A 15429-nucleotide genomic window follows, 5' to 3' on the forward strand; every position below is an offset into this window, starting at 1 on the left:
TTGGTTGCTAGGGAAAAAAATGGCATCCCATAGTGATTACACTCTGAGTCACGAGTCAAACGGTCCAACCCCCGGGTCTCTACGATGTTCTGATGCAGAGATATAAGGCTTTGTTTATTCCGTTGCTAGGGTGCTCAAATTTGGTTGCTAGGGGCGGGCTTGGGAGTGGCCAATGATGTGACCAGTTGTTACACTCCGAGTTACAAGTAAAACGGTCCAACCCCCGTGTCTCTACGATGTTCTGATGCCGAGATATAACTGTTTGAATTTTATGTTGCTAGGGTGCTTAAAAGTGGTTGCTAGGGGCGTGGCTTAATAGCTCCGGGACTATCCTGATAAATTTATTGGATGTCTGAGTAAAATGAGCCCACCCCCATGTCTCTATGACATTGTAAAGCGAAGATATCCCGTCTGGGCATTTTATAATGGCAGTCTATGGGAGATGTTGCTAGGGTGCTCAAAAGTGGTTGCTAGGGGCGTGGCTTAATAGCTCTGAAATGATCCTGAGAAACTGATTGGATGCCCGAGTAAAATGAGCCCACCCACTTATCTCTATGACACTGTAAAGCAAAGATATCCCATCTGGAACGGTTTTATTCCCTTATATGGGCGTGTTCCCTGCCCCATTATAAGTCAATGGGAAATTTCGGGGGCCTCTTACACCCCAGGGGTACAACTTACACCCCAATGTCATGTATGTTCTTACAGAGTCTACCACCCTCTTCAAATGTTATAACCCACATGTTTCTACAAAATCCTTGAGCGGAGCTATGACCCGTCAAAGTTGGGCCCAATGTTAAGTCAATGGGATTTTTCGGGTGGTTTTTCGCCCCCCTTTCGGAAATCCTGCACCCGATCCCTTATAAAAGTCATAGCAGACGTGTCCTCAATAAGCCGGTCATTTTGAGCCCTGTTTCATTGGTCTACGACAAACCGTGTGGGACGAGTTACGCGCCGAAAAAGTGTCCAGATATAAGAATAAATAAATAAAGATATAATAAGTATGAGCAATAGTAATAGTGATGCCTTGCATAAATGCAAGCACCACTAACTAGATAGGTACATTTCCTGAAGAAAATGTGAGTGGTGCTTGCCGTGGCAAATTTCAGGGGACAATTTATGATTATACTCCAAGCCAAAAGTAAAATGGTCCAACCCCCGTGTCTCTACGATGTTCTGAAGCAGAGATATAAGGCTTTGATACTCTGTTGCTAGGGTACTGTATTTGGTTGCTAGGGGAAAAAATGGCATCCACTAGTGATTACCCTCCGAGTCACGAGTCAAACGGTCCAACCCCCATGTCTTTACGATGTTCTGATGCGGAGTTATAAGGCTTTGTTTACTCTGTTGCTAGGGTACTGTATTTGGTTGCTAGGGGAAAAAATGGCATCCCCTAGTGATTACATGCCGAGTCACAAGTAAAATGGTCCAACCCCCGTGTTTCTACGATGTTCTGAAGCAGAGATATAAGGCTTTGTTTACTCTGTTGCTAGGGTACTGTATTTGGTTGCTAGGGGAAAAAATGGCATCCACTAGTGATTACCCTCCGAGTCACGAGTCAAACGGTCCAAACCCTGTGTCTCTATGATGTTCTGATGTGGAGATATAAGGCTTTGTTTACTCTGTTGCTAGGGTACTGTATTTGGTTGCTAGGGGCGTGGCTTGGGAGTGGCCAATGATGTCGCAAGTTATTACGCTCTGAGTCACGAGTAAAACGGTCCAACCCCCGTGATTCTATGATGTTCTGATGCAGAGATATAAGGCTTTGTTTATTCGGTTGCTAGGGTGCTCATATTTGGTTGCTAGGGGCGTGGCTTGAGAGTGGCCAATGATGTCGCAAGTTATTACGCTCTGAGTCACAAGTAAAATGGTCCAACCCCCGTGTCTCTACGATGTTCTGATGCGGAGAAATAAGGATTTGTTTATTCGGTTGCTAGGGTGCTCCTATTTGGTTGCTAGGGGCGTGGCTTGGGAGTGGCCAATGATGCGGCCAGTGATTACCCTCCGAGTCATGAGTAAAACGGTCCAACCCCCATGATTCTACGATGTTCTGATGTCAAGATATAACTGTTTGAATTTTATGTTGCTAGTACTATATTTGGTTGCTAGGGGAAAAATGGCATCCACTAGTGATTACCCTCCAAGTCACGAGTCAAACGGTTCAACCCTCGTGTCTCTACGATGTTCTGATGCGGAGTTATAAGGCTTTGTTTACTCTGTTGCTAGGGTACTGTATTTGGTTGCTAGGGAAAAAATTGGCACCCACTAGTGATTACATACCGAGTCACAAGTAAAATGGTTCAACCCCCGTGTCTCTGCGATGTTCTGAAGCAGAGATATAAGGCTTTGTTTACTCTGTTGCTAGGGTACTGTATTTGGTTGCTAGGGAAAAAATGGCATCCACTAGTGATTACCCTCCGAGTCACGAGTCAAACAGTTCAAACCCCGTGTCTCTACGATGTTCTGATGCGGAGATATAAGGCTTTGTTTACTCTGTTGCTAGGGTACTGTATTTGGTTGCTAGGGAAAAAAATGGCATCCACTAGTGATTACCCTCCGAGTCATGAGTCAAACGGTCCAAACCCCGTGTCTCTACGATGTTCTGATGGGGAGATATAAGGCTTTGTTTACTCTGTTGCTAGGGTCCTGCATTTGGTTGCTAGGGAAAAAAATGGCATCCACTAGTGATTATTCTCCGAGTCATGAGTCAAATGGTCCAAACCCCGTGTCTCTACGATGTTCTGATGCGGAGATATAAGGCTTTGTTTACTCTGTTGCTAGGGTCCTGCATTTGGTTGCTAGGGAAAAAAAATGGCATCCACTAGTGATTACCCTCCGAGTCACGAGTCAAACGATCCAACCCCCGTGTCTCTACGATGTTCTGATGCGGAGATATAAGGCTTTGTTTACTCTGTTGCTAGGGTACTGTATTTGGTTGCTAGGGGAAAAAATTGCATCCACTAGTGATTACCCTCCGAGTCATGAGTCAAACGGTCCAACCCCATGTCTCTACGATGTTCTGATGCGGAGATATAAGGCTTTGTTTACTCTGTTGCTAGGGTACTGTATTTGGTTGCTAGGGGAAAAAATGGCATCCACTAGTGATTACCCTCCGAGTCATGAGTCAAACGGTCCAAACCCCATGTCTCTACGATGTTCTGATGCGGAGATATAAGGCTTTGTTTACTCTGTTGCTAGGGTACTGTATTTGGTTGCTAGGGAAAAAAATGGCATCCACTAGTGATTACCCTCCGAGTCACGAGTCAAACGGTCCAAACCCCGTGTCTCTACGATGTTCTGATGCGGAGATATAAGGCTTTGTTTATTCGGTTGCTAGGGTGCTCAAATTTGGTTGCTAGGGGCGTGGCTTGGGAGTGGCCAATGATGTGCCCAATTGTTACACCCCTAGTCACAAGTAAAACGGTCCAACCCCCGTGTCTCTACGATGTTCTGATGCGGAGAAATAAGGGTTTGTTTATTCGGTTGCTAGAGTGCTCAAATTTGGTCTTTAAGGATCCTGAGAGACTGATTGGATGCCTGAGTAAAATGAGCCCACCCCCATGTCTCTATGACACTGTGGTGCAAAGATATCCATCCGGGCATTTTATAATGGCAGTCTATGGGATAGGTTGCTAGGGTGCCCAAAATGGTTGCTAGGCTAACCTTACACCCCATTGTGGGGGACGTCCTGACAGAGTCTAGCACCCTCTTCAAATTTAGTGACCCACATGTTTCTACGAAATCCTCGCTTGGACCTATGACCCGTCAAAGATTTTACAATGTTAAGTCTATGGGATTTTCCCCCATTGACTTTTCATTGGGGCACTTTTGGGCGCCTCTTACACCCCAGGGGTACAACTTACACCCCAATGTGATGTATGTTCTTACAGAGCCTACCACCCTCTTCAAATGTTGTAACGCACATGTTTCTACAAAATCCTCGAGCGGAGCTATGACTCGTCAAAGTTGGGCGCAATGTTAAGTCAATGGGATTTTTTGGGTGGTTTTTCGCCCCCCTTTCGGAAATCCTGCACCCGATCGCTTATAAAAGTCATAGCACACCTCTCCTCAATAAGCCGGTCGATTTGAGCCCTAATTTATGGGTCTACGACAAACCGTGTGGGACGAGTTACGCGCCGAAAAAGTGTGCAGACATAAGAATAATAAGATATAATAATAATAACTAGATAGGTACATTTCCTGAAGAAAATGTGAAGTGGTGCTTGCCGTGGCAAATTTCGGGAAACAATATATGATTATACTCTAAGTCACGAGTCAAACGGTCCAACCCCCGTGTCTCTACGATGTTCTGATGCGGAGATATAAGGCTTTGTTTACTCTGTTGCTAGGGTACTGTATTTGGTTGCTAGGGAAAAAATTGGCATCCCATAATGATTACACTCTGATTCACGAGTCAAACGGTCCAACCCCTGTGTCTCTACGATGTTCTGATGCGGAGATATAAGGGTTTTTTTTACTCTGTTGCTAGGGTACTGTATTTGGTTGCTAGGGAAAAAATTGGCATCCCATAATGAATACACTCTGAGTCACGAGTCAAACGGTCCAACCCCCGTGTCTCTACGATGTTCTGATGCGGAGATATAAGGCTTTGTTTACTCTGTTGCTAGGGTACTGTATTTGGTTGCTAGGGAAAAAATTGGCATCCCATAATGATTACACTCCGAGTCACGAGTCAAACGGTCCAACCCCCTTGTCTCTACGATGTTCTGATGCGGAGATATAAGGGTTTGTTTACTCTGTTGCTAGGGTACTGTATTTGGTTGCTAGGGAAAAAATTGGCATCCCATAATGATTACACTCTGAGTCACGAGTCAAACGGTCCAACCCCTGTGTCTCTACGATGTTCTGATGCGGAGATATAAGGCTTTGTTTACTCTGTTGCTAGGGTACTGTATTTGGTTGCTAGGGAAAAAATTGGCATCCCATATTGATTACACTCTGAGTCAGGAGTCAAACGGTCCAACCCCCGTGTCTCTACGATGTTCTGATGCGGAGATATAAGGCTTTGTTTACTCTGTTGCTAGGGTACTGTATTTGGTTGCTAGGGAAAAAATTGGCATCCCATAATGATTACACTCCGAGTCACGAGTCAAACGGTCCAACCCCCGTGTCTCTATGATGTTCTGATGCGGAGATATAAGGCTTTGTTTACTCTGTTGCTAGGGTACTGTATTTGGTTGCTAGGGAAAAAAATTGCATCCACTAGTGATTACCCTCCGAGTCATGAGTCAAACGGTCCAACCCCGTGTCTCTACGATGTTCTGATGCGGAGATATAAGGCTTTGTTTACTCTGTTGCTAGGGTACTGTATTTGGTTGCTAGGGAAAAAAATGGCATCCACTAGTGATTACCCTCCGAGTCACGAGTCAAACGGTCCAAACCCCATGTCTCTACGATGTTCTGATGCGGAGATATAAGGCTTTGTTTACTCTGTTGCTAGGGTACTGTATTTGGTTGCTAGGGAAAAAAATGGCATCCACTAGTGATTACCCTCCGAGTCATGAGTCAAACGGTCCAACCCCCATGTCTTTACAATGTTCTGATGTGGAGATATAAGGCTTTGTTTACTCTGTTGCTAGGGTACTGTATTTGGTTGCTAGGGGCGTGGCTTGGGAGTGGCCAATGATGTGCCCAGTGATTACACTCCGAGTCACAAGTAAAACGGTCCAACCCCCGTGTCTCTACGATGTTCTGATGCGGAGATATAAGGCTTTGTTTACTCTGTTGCAAGGGTACTGTATTTGGTTGCTAGGGAAAAAAATGGCATCCCATAGTGATTACACTCTGAGTCACGAGTCAAACGGTCCAACCCCCGGGTCTCTACGATGTTCTGATGCAGAGATATAAGGCTTTGTTTATTCCGTTGCTAGGGTGCTCAAATTTGGTTGCTAGGGGCGGGCTTGGGAGTGGCCAATGATGTGACCAGTTGTTACACTCCGAGTTACAAGTAAAACGGTCCAACCCCCGTGTCTCTACGATGTTCTGATGCCGAGATATAACTGTTTGAATTTTATGTTGCTAGGGTGGTTAAAAGTGGTTGCTAGGGGCGTGGCTTAATAGCTCCGGGACTATCCTGATAAATTTATTGGATGTCTGAGTAAAATGAGCCCACCCCCATGTCTCTATGACATTGTAAAGCGAAGATATCCCGTCTGGGCATTTTATAATGGCAGTCTATGGGAGATGTTGCTAGGGTGCTCAAAAGTGGTTGCTAGGGGCGTGGCTTAATAGCTCTGAAATGATCCTGAGAAACTGATTGGATGCCCGAGTAAAATGAGCCCACCCACTTATCTCTATGACACTGTAAAGCAAAGATATCCCATCTTGAACGGTTTTATTCCCTTATATGGGCGTGTTCCCTGCCCCATTATAAGTCAATGGGGAATTTCGGGGGCCTCTTACACCCCAGGGATACAACTTACACCCCAATGTGATGTATGTTCTTACAGAGTCTACCACCCTCTTCAAATGTTATAACCCACATGTTTCTACAAAATCCTTGAGCGGAGCTATGACCCGTCAAAGTTGGGCCCAATGTTAAGTCAATGGGATTTTTCGGGTGGTTTTTCGCCCCCCTTTCGGAAATCCTGCACCCGATCCCTTATAAAAGTCATAGCAGACGTGTCCTCAATAAGCCGGTCATTTTGAGCCCTGTTTCATTGGTCTATGACAAACCGTGTGGGACGAGTTACGCGCCGAAAAAGTGTCCAGATATAAGAATAAATAAATAAAGATATAATAAGTATGAGCAATAGTAATAGTGATGCCTTGCATAAATGCAAGCACCACTAATAAGTATGAGCAATAATAATAGTGATGCCTTGCATAAATGCAAGCACCACTAATAAGTATGAGCAATAATAATAGTGATGCCTTGCATAAATGCAAGCACCACTAATAATAATATCCCTGAGGAATAGTAATAGTGATGCCTTGCATAAATGCAAGCACCACTAATAATAAGTATGAGCAATAGTAATAGTGATGCCTTGCATAAATGCAAGCACCACTAATAAGTATGAGCAATAATAATAGTGATGCCTTGCATAAATGCAAGCACCACTAATAAGTATGAGCAATAATAATAGTGATGCCTTGCATAAATGCAAGACCACTAATAATAAGTTTAAGTGCAACAACAGTATGTTGGCTTTCTCAAGCCAACATAATAAGTTTAAGTGCAACAACAGTATGTTGGCTTTCTCAAGCCAACATAATAATAAAAAGTTTATGTACAACAACAGTATGGCTTTCTCAAGCCAACATAATAAACAAACAGCGCAGTTTACATGCTTCGTCCTTGTTGCATTAGTTCATAAAGATCATTCTAAACAGATTTCTGTAATTCAAACAACTCTGAATTGTAGTTGAGAACGTCACGGCGCACTATAGACCCCTTCAAGGTTTGAAAACATTGAATGATTATCGGGTGCGCGCGCAGCATGGGGTCAAACTGTTATACTATCCTGGCTTTATAATTTAACCTAACAGGGCTGAAAAATGATGACTTACCTCAAATGAAGTGAGCACTACAAACACAAGCCTCTTTGATATTTGCATTGTCCCAGTCTGCACGTTAATTGCTTGCAGCCGCAGATGTTGTATTTTTTTGTTTTTGAGATTCTGCATGAATCGTGAAAACGTAACGGAAGACCTGATGCGATTTTCAAAGCCCATGACGCAAGTAAGCATTTTTGACGATACCGAATAATACGCAACTCAATCTGCTTTAATTACTTTTCTGACCCCGACATGCGCAGTGGGAACCGCCTGTGACGTGAACCGTGAAGGGGTCTAACGTGCAGGAGCATCGGTTATAGTTTTTTGTGCCCGATCTAAGCTCTAATACAGATGATGTTGACGCGGTAAAAGTTTCGAATATTTATTTATTTTTTATCAAACATATTCAACATTTTTTTTACATTAGCCAGGGGATGAAAGAGAAAAAGAATTTAAAAAAAAAACATGGAAATGCTGACATACATACATTTAGCAGCTTTAGTTTATCAGATTATTAATAGATTTTAGGTAGCCTATTGCTTAACTTCTAATAAACAAATACGGAATAATGGTTTATAATCACCATATTTACATTTATTTATAATAAAAGTTGCAAACAAAAGTAACACATTAATCAAATAATATTTCTTATGTAATAAGATATCATAAGAGAAAAAAAACTAATTAAATATTTTCCAAACAAAGTCTTAAGCAAAATTTATGAATTCTAACAAAAGAGCACAAATCTAACCTTTTTTTTTTTTTTGAATAAGGACGACTCCAAAACAAATGAAAAAATGTTTCTGTATGTTGACCACAAAAGGTACAAAACAAAAAGTTTCGAATATGCCTACCTGCAATACTGCAATATTGCCACAAGGAAACGTGCGTACGTCAAGTCGGAACCTGACGAGTTTTATAAATCTGAGCGTTTGAGTGGATTTGAGCGTACGCACGGTCTAAGATCAAATGTGTGCGTAAAAACGCTTTATAAATGAGGCCCCTGAAGGCCACTATCAGAGCAACCAGGGGTCTCATAACACATGAGCAGTGCCACAGACTAATCGACTCCATGCCATGCTGCATTGCTGCAGTAATTCAGGCAAAAGGAGTCCCAACTTAGTATTGAGTACTGTATATGCTCATACTTCTCAAGTTCATACTTTTCAGTTGGCCAAGATTTCCAAAAATCCTTTCTTTGTATTGTATCCTTTCTTGGTCTTACGTAATATTCAAATTTTCTAGAATTTGGGATTTTCCTTAGTTGTCAGTTACAATCATCAAAATTAAAATAAATAAACATTTGGAATATATCAGTCTGTGTGTTATGAATGAATATAATATACAAGTTTCACTTTTTGAATGGAATTAATCAAATAAATCAACTTTTTCATGATATTCCAATTATATGACCAGCACCTGTAGAATGGGGTGGTACTCTTGGTACACAGGTGCCTCACGATGCTATATAAGAACCCTTTTGGCTGTATGGTTCCATAGAGAACCTTTAACATTCAAAGAACCTTTCTGTTTCACAAAATGTTCTTTGTAGTATAAAAAGGTGCTTTAGATAAAAATGTTGGAAATGAACTTCGAGGAACAGAACATGGTACTTGGTGAAAAACCTTTTAGCCTTTTTTTTAAAGAGTGTTACATTTGTATTGTTTAGTTTTATATGATTAATGCTTTGTTTACCTTATTTGTTTGACTGCAGGCAGATGGGGACAGCAGTGAATCAGTACAGCTGAAGTCTTCTAAGGCAGAGAGATGGGTTTGGGGATAACAGACTAAAGAAAACAGATTCATCAGTCATGTACAATGAAGGAGATAAAGTTTCAGGGAGTGTTTAGGTTCCTACCAACAGCTTTCAATGTCTTTTTTCAGATTCTTAATATTTGCATTCACCCCTTCCTCAAATACATACAGTGTATACTCGCCCAAAACCACTTGACTCCATTCAAAAACATGGATAACACAAACACACAATGTTTGAGTCTTGATGTGTATGGTTTTGCACTGCCATAAACGATCGCAAACTGAGCCTAAAAGTGTGTTTGTGTAGGTGGGTATGTTCATGAGACAGAAGTCCTCCAGGTTTAAGTTCTGCTTGTTCATAAAAACACAAGCATTTAGACAAGGAGTTCATCAAGTGTTTAGCCAACATAGGGAAACAGAGAGCTTTATCCATCACAGAGCTTGAACAACACCTTAGTTTCCACTTGAGATTGTCCACTTGAAACAGGAACTTTTGACAGCCCCTTCTTTAATGTATCACAGAAAAGACCTACCGATCTCCTCAGAGGAGAACAAGAGCCAGTACTGTTTTTATTTGTATTTTCTATTGTGCATTTTGAGCTGTATAAAATTATGCTGAAATATTTCTCTGTTCTGTTCTATATTGTTTATGCTTTAATAAATTTTCAAAGCAAAAAAGTGGGCAGTTATGTTCAAGTTATGTCAAGTTGTCATGAAAAGATATGATGTATTGGTTTATGTCAAGTTGTCACAAAGACATCTCAGACAATGTCATCTTTGCATTAAAAATGACATTATTGAACAAATGACACTAAATGACAGCCGTCATGAACGTGCATAAAATCTCCTTCATGTTCATGACACATGTCATGTCATGATTATGAAGGTGTCGTGTCAGTCTTATGAACACCCCTTCAAGTAAAGTGTTACCGCTTTCTTTTTTTACCCAAAAAAGCTTGTCATTAATCTTAGACATAACTTTTCACCACTTAACTGAACTGTAAATTGGGACCCTGCTTGTGAAATCCAGGATAAAGTGGATGCTGAGAAGCATCAATTGGTTTTATTTCAATCCTTGATTTCACATTAATTTCAAACGTTGACATGACCGTCGCTACTCAATTAATATTAAAGATGTTATGTAGAAAACAGTAAAAATTACTTTTGTGTATTAATTGTGTAACGTTTTTCCAGACTGAATTGGTTAATTTTAAGAAAATATTCTGGTAATATTAATCGCAAGCAAGACCAGTTACTCAAAACAATTTCTTTTAATTCAAAATAATATATTGGTTAAACAGTAATGCTGTTGTCACTTATTGACTTGGATAATTTTTTATCAAAACGCATAAGACACAGCTATCCACAGATCAAACTACATCTTATGCCACTCCTTAACATGTATGTTAGGAGTTCACATACCAAACCAAACAGCTTACTGCGGTTATGACTTACAAGTCAATTCGTATTGCACCCTTTTAAGTGTAACTGCACAAAACTGTTTGTTTCCAGAGAGACTAATATTAGCGCTTTAAATTTTCTGGCCTCTGTATCCTGCATCCTTTGATGTCATCTCCCTCTTTCCTGATGGTAGGCGGAGCAGGACAGTTCATTTGACTCCCGGCAGTACAGATGCACTTTGAAGAGATCAGTGAAGAAACATACAAAGAGACTAGACTGAGATGAGAGTCACTAGGACACAAAGCCCCAGAGCAAGAAGATAACTAGACCACATATTATAACAACATGGCCAACGTCTCTTGTTTTACAAGAAACACTCAGGGTCATAGTAAATGTAAATAGGGGAGAGTGGGGTAATCAGTGCCACTTTTAACCTAAGCTGAGAAAAATGAGATGGGAGTTTTACCCTCTTCAACCCTGAGGACCCTGTCCCGGGTCCAAAATTTCGTATTTTGACTTAATATAAAAGATTCTTTTAATCTTTAATGCTCCGTCATGGACCCCAGTAACACATATGAGATACTGTTTGAAAGCTTAGAGTCTCTACTTTCTGCAGATATGCATCACTTTGACATATCTTTTACTGTAAGAAAGTTATTTACACTTAATTTACACGATCACCCCCCCAAATATTTTTTGATATCATATAATATTCACATATTTCATATTTTTCAAAAATGACAAACATGGGCAAGTCTTATATCAAATGAAAGCTCTCACTCTCAGGAATAAGGCTACAGCATTATTTTTGTTCTAATATCAACACATATCCAACAATCATCGAATGAATAATAAGGTAAAAAATGGTCTTTTGTAAACATATGTGAAACTTGAGTGTGAACTGCCTCAGATAGCACATATAGCCACAAATGATACACCATCTTTTATTTTAGGTCCTACTCTAAACAATGAGTCCATTCACAGCATTTTCTTTGGTTGTTTGCATAATTAATCCCTAGCTTTTTATTATATGTGCAAAACAAAAAATTAATATTTTTATGAAAAATTTATTTCCGCACCCTTCAGTAAAATAAGAATATCTTTTGAATGCGACATGATAAAGAGTTCATTCTTTTTTGGGGTGTTTACTGTCTGCTGCTGCTTACAACCAGAACTGTCTGCAGTCTGCTAGAGCATCCAGAACCAATGTTATACACTATCAAAGACAGTGTTTACAACATAAAAAATAAAATTTGGTGTTTCATCATATGAAAAACAACATAAATAACAATATTTGTCACAAACAGCAGCTTTTTATGTAACTTCAAAGGGTTTTCTTTAAACTGATATAAAGAAATTGCATTTATTCCACTGTATGTGGTTATGGTAGCACTTCAAATGTTTTTTGGCAGAAATTGTACACCATAAGCGTATTATTCCTCCCATCAGTTGGAGTAAAATAACTTTTACATATATTATGATAGAGAAAAAAATCCTTTTTCCTCTGTAAGCTGACAATTGCTGGAATCAAACAAAACTGTCTGCAGGGACCTGAGATACCCAGGACCAGAGTTATATACTTTCAAATAAAAACTTTAGAAAAAAAAACATTAAAAGCGCCTATTTATTTTTGTGTTTATTAGAGGCCTGACATCACATACAACCATGTTTAGCACTTTCAACGGTGTTTTATGTAATTTCAAAGGGTTTCCTGTAAAATGATACCAAACTTTTGTATGTAAACCTCTGCATGTGGGTATGGGAAGCTTTTGAAATTGGGTAGGCCAAATCCAGGCGAAGATCCCCAAAATAGCTTCAGGGTGGAAGAAGTAAAAAAAAAGATAATTTGGAACTATATTTAATGCTAAAAAGATTGCAAAAAAAAAAAAAATGGAAACATGATAGCTCTTTTTACATATATTGTTTTGTGACAAAAAATACGAAAATTTTTGTATATTGTGGGATGACACCATGACCCAAATTCTTCCCGACAACACGCAACCCAAAATAAAACAATCCCTTTTTTACATTACAATCCCAGTTTTACATTAGGTTTATGTGAATATGAAATATATACAGCATGCTGTTGATATATTACATCAGCAAAGGGAACTGTGTCTGTTTACATAAGCGTCCAGGAGGAAAATTAGGGACCATATCCTTTTTGCGTGCAGTGTTTCTCATACCGACAATCTTAAGTGACCTGGGTGAACCATTTCCAGGCTGAAAAAGATATTGACAAAAACTATGTGGCCCAACAAGCACAGGTATCCATAATTGTTTCCCCTTGTTATATTTCATGCAAAAAAATAAAAAATACCAGCCAGTCAGCAGTCGTGAAAAAATATCTACAGTCAGCACTATATAATTAATTCTGAAAGGCTTTAATGTTCCTTTCTCTGCATTAAAGTGTGTGATGGCATCAAACCGGGTGTGAAATAACACAGGAGTTTTGAAGTTTTGTAGGTTAACACTGGATTCTTTCTAGGCATCGTACTTCTTTCCTGCTCTGTGAACCTGCTGGTATAAAGTCATGGAAAAGGCCATTCCAAGTAGCTGCAGGGAAGAGGAAATAACATCAGCTTACACTTATGGCATACAGACAGGATGTGACATCATTCTGCGCAAAATGATTCAGAAGTTGTGTGTTTGAAAGTACCTGCAGGACCAGCACACACATAGCGATAGTTCCCAGCAAATGTTTGTTGTCGTTCAGCCACTCCTCAACCTTCTCATAACAGCCCTAACAGTCAGAAATAAAGGACATGTAATGTGCCATTGTTGTTAAGATAACTACACTAAATTTCACGTTCCCTAAAAGAAGACAGTTTGAAAGAAACTAATTCATAAATATCGGTCTTTATATACTTGAGAAACTGGCCTGCTGGCATCATTTAATGAAATCTTGGTATTTTAATTTCAATCTAAGGGTGATGTATTTTACATCATTATCTTACTTGAGACCAAAAGACATTGGTGGAATTGCGTCCACATTCTCTGTAGTGTTCCTGGCAGCATCTGTCAGGTACTGTTTTCTCCTGCAGGGCATCGTGCCAGTCTGTGTGTCCAGTAACACCACAACACTGCCACTGGGAAAGAGAAAGCGAGCAAGAGAGAATATTCTGATTCAAAATGCTGCATGAAGCAAAATTTTGCAGTCGTAAGCTTATTGTTTGTATCCAGGGTAAAATCAATGCTGGAGGGCTTCTGATTTATTTTTCCCCTCATAATACTATGGCAGGCAACTGCAGACAGAAATAACCCATTTGTCTCTTTGTAAAATCAGCTACCTGAACTTACAGTTACCTGTGCTTACTGTCACATATGGCTTTATATCACACTAACACACACCTCGGCCTGTATAATGTTCCAAGCATTGCGGAGGCCTATGTTGTTGTCCGTGTTGTAGAGCCTCAGGCCTTCTTTTAGATCTTGTTTAGCGTTCTCACTCACCTGCAGAAAAGTTAAGATTTAAGAGCAACACTAGCATATGATCATATGTTAATTGACACACAGAGCAGATCGTGAAGTGAGATGCAGATCAGAACATGAGAAAGTTAAAGATAAGAACATTGAGTGAGATACAGGGCAGAAAGTGGCAGAGATGGGACCAAGTCACACATGTGCAAGTCTCAAGTAAGTCTCAAGTCTGAACCTTCAAGTCTCAAGTAAGTCCCAAGTATTTTTTTTTCTTGGGCAAGTCAAGTCAAGTCGAGTCACAGGCAAGGCCGCCTTAATGCACGGGCTTACCTGGGCTGAAGCCCAGGGGCCTCTCAAGTTCAGGGGCCTCCCAAGTTCACGTTCATATTGTTTTGTAACTCGTCAGGTTATCTGTCAATCACTCTAACTGCACGTTACATGGGTGCTGACTGGTCCGTGGTAACTTAACGTGAAATAAAATATCAGACGTAACATATTTTTCTATTCCGCGTAACGTGCGCGTTTTCAACTTGGCATTCCTACATGTTAGACTGAGTGTGACAGAGAAACGGGAAATAATCCACCAACAAATGAAAGAGTAATTTCTGAAATTTCATAATAAGCACTGAGGTGCAGGTCTCTCTCTCTTTCGCGTGCGCGCTCGCTCTCTGTGCTCGTGCAGCTGAGTCTCTGGCATGCAGAAGTCTCTCCAACTGTGCGCAAGATACTGTGCTGCCAAATAAAGAAAAGAGTACCCGAACATATTAATGCTGTTTGTTGTAATAAAGTTTAAGTTTACTCGCGTTTATATCAGTGACACGTGCGCAGCTGTTGCGATGTAGTTTGACGCGATGTTAGCTCACAGTACACATCTGTTGGTTTAGAAAGACGACGCAATGGTAAATGTGCAAGTCAAAGCGCGACAGGACCATCTCTAATGATCATCCCCTGATCGCACCATTCATATTTATAATGTCCTTATCTAAAGATCTTATATACATGTTCCCTTCTGTTCTGTTTTGTAAATATTCATATGTGTTCGTTTTACATGCGTAATATGCATAAATACTAAATACAATGCATACTATATTTTCAATAGCCTACAAAATAAATAACTGATTAAAAAACAAGATTCTGTCTATAAGACTTATCTTTTGTTAACATTAATGCATTTTCACTTTAAAACTAACTTTAACTTCTTATATTTTTAAAACTGTGCTGAGCATTTAGTTAGTGAGTGGCAATTTTCTGCAAATTTGTATATTCCAAAAACTATATAGACATAAAGCTTATAAACATATATACTCTCACACATTTTGGTTTTATTTTCAC

At 40.1% G+C, this 15429-nt stretch overlaps 2 protein-coding genes across 8 annotated transcripts in view; one reads left to right on the plus strand and one right to left on the minus strand.

The window, feature by feature from the left end:
* The window catches only part of elapor2b (endosome-lysosome associated apoptosis and autophagy regulator family member 2b), a 59863-nt gene extending 49434 nt beyond the window's left edge, over window positions 1–10429 (plus strand). The window contains exon 21 of one of the 4 annotated variants that reach the window (XM_065265727.2): window positions 9236–10429. In XM_065265727.2, coding sequence (XP_065121799.1) covers window positions 9236–9304 — 69 coding nt within the window. In that variant the 3' untranslated portion in view covers window positions 9305–10429. The remainder of the gene's footprint in view (window positions 1–9235) is intronic. The other 3 variants (XM_065265730.2, XM_065265728.2, XM_065265729.2) reach the window with 3 other exon arrangements.
* A 2092-nt stretch (window positions 10430–12521) lies between these two features.
* The window catches only part of tspan9b (tetraspanin 9b), a 111258-nt gene continuing 108350 nt past the window's right edge, over window positions 12522–15429 (minus strand). For all 4 annotated transcript variants that reach the window (XM_065265678.1, XM_065265677.1, XM_065265679.1 and 1 more), the window contains 4 exons: window positions 14029–14130; window positions 13635–13766; window positions 13337–13420; window positions 12522–13233 (listed from right to left, as the gene is read on the minus strand). In XM_065265678.1, coding sequence (XP_065121750.1) covers window positions 13162–13233; window positions 13337–13420; window positions 13635–13766; window positions 14029–14130 — 390 coding nt within the window. In that variant the 3' untranslated portion in view covers window positions 12522–13161. The remainder of the gene's footprint in view (window positions 13234–13336; window positions 13421–13634; window positions 13767–14028; window positions 14131–15429) is intronic.

This window comes from Paramisgurnus dabryanus, chromosome 1 (assembly GCF_030506205.2).
Source record: "Paramisgurnus dabryanus chromosome 1, PD_genome_1.1, whole genome shotgun sequence".
Lineage (NCBI taxonomy): Eukaryota > Metazoa > Chordata > Actinopteri > Cypriniformes > Cobitidae > Paramisgurnus > Paramisgurnus dabryanus.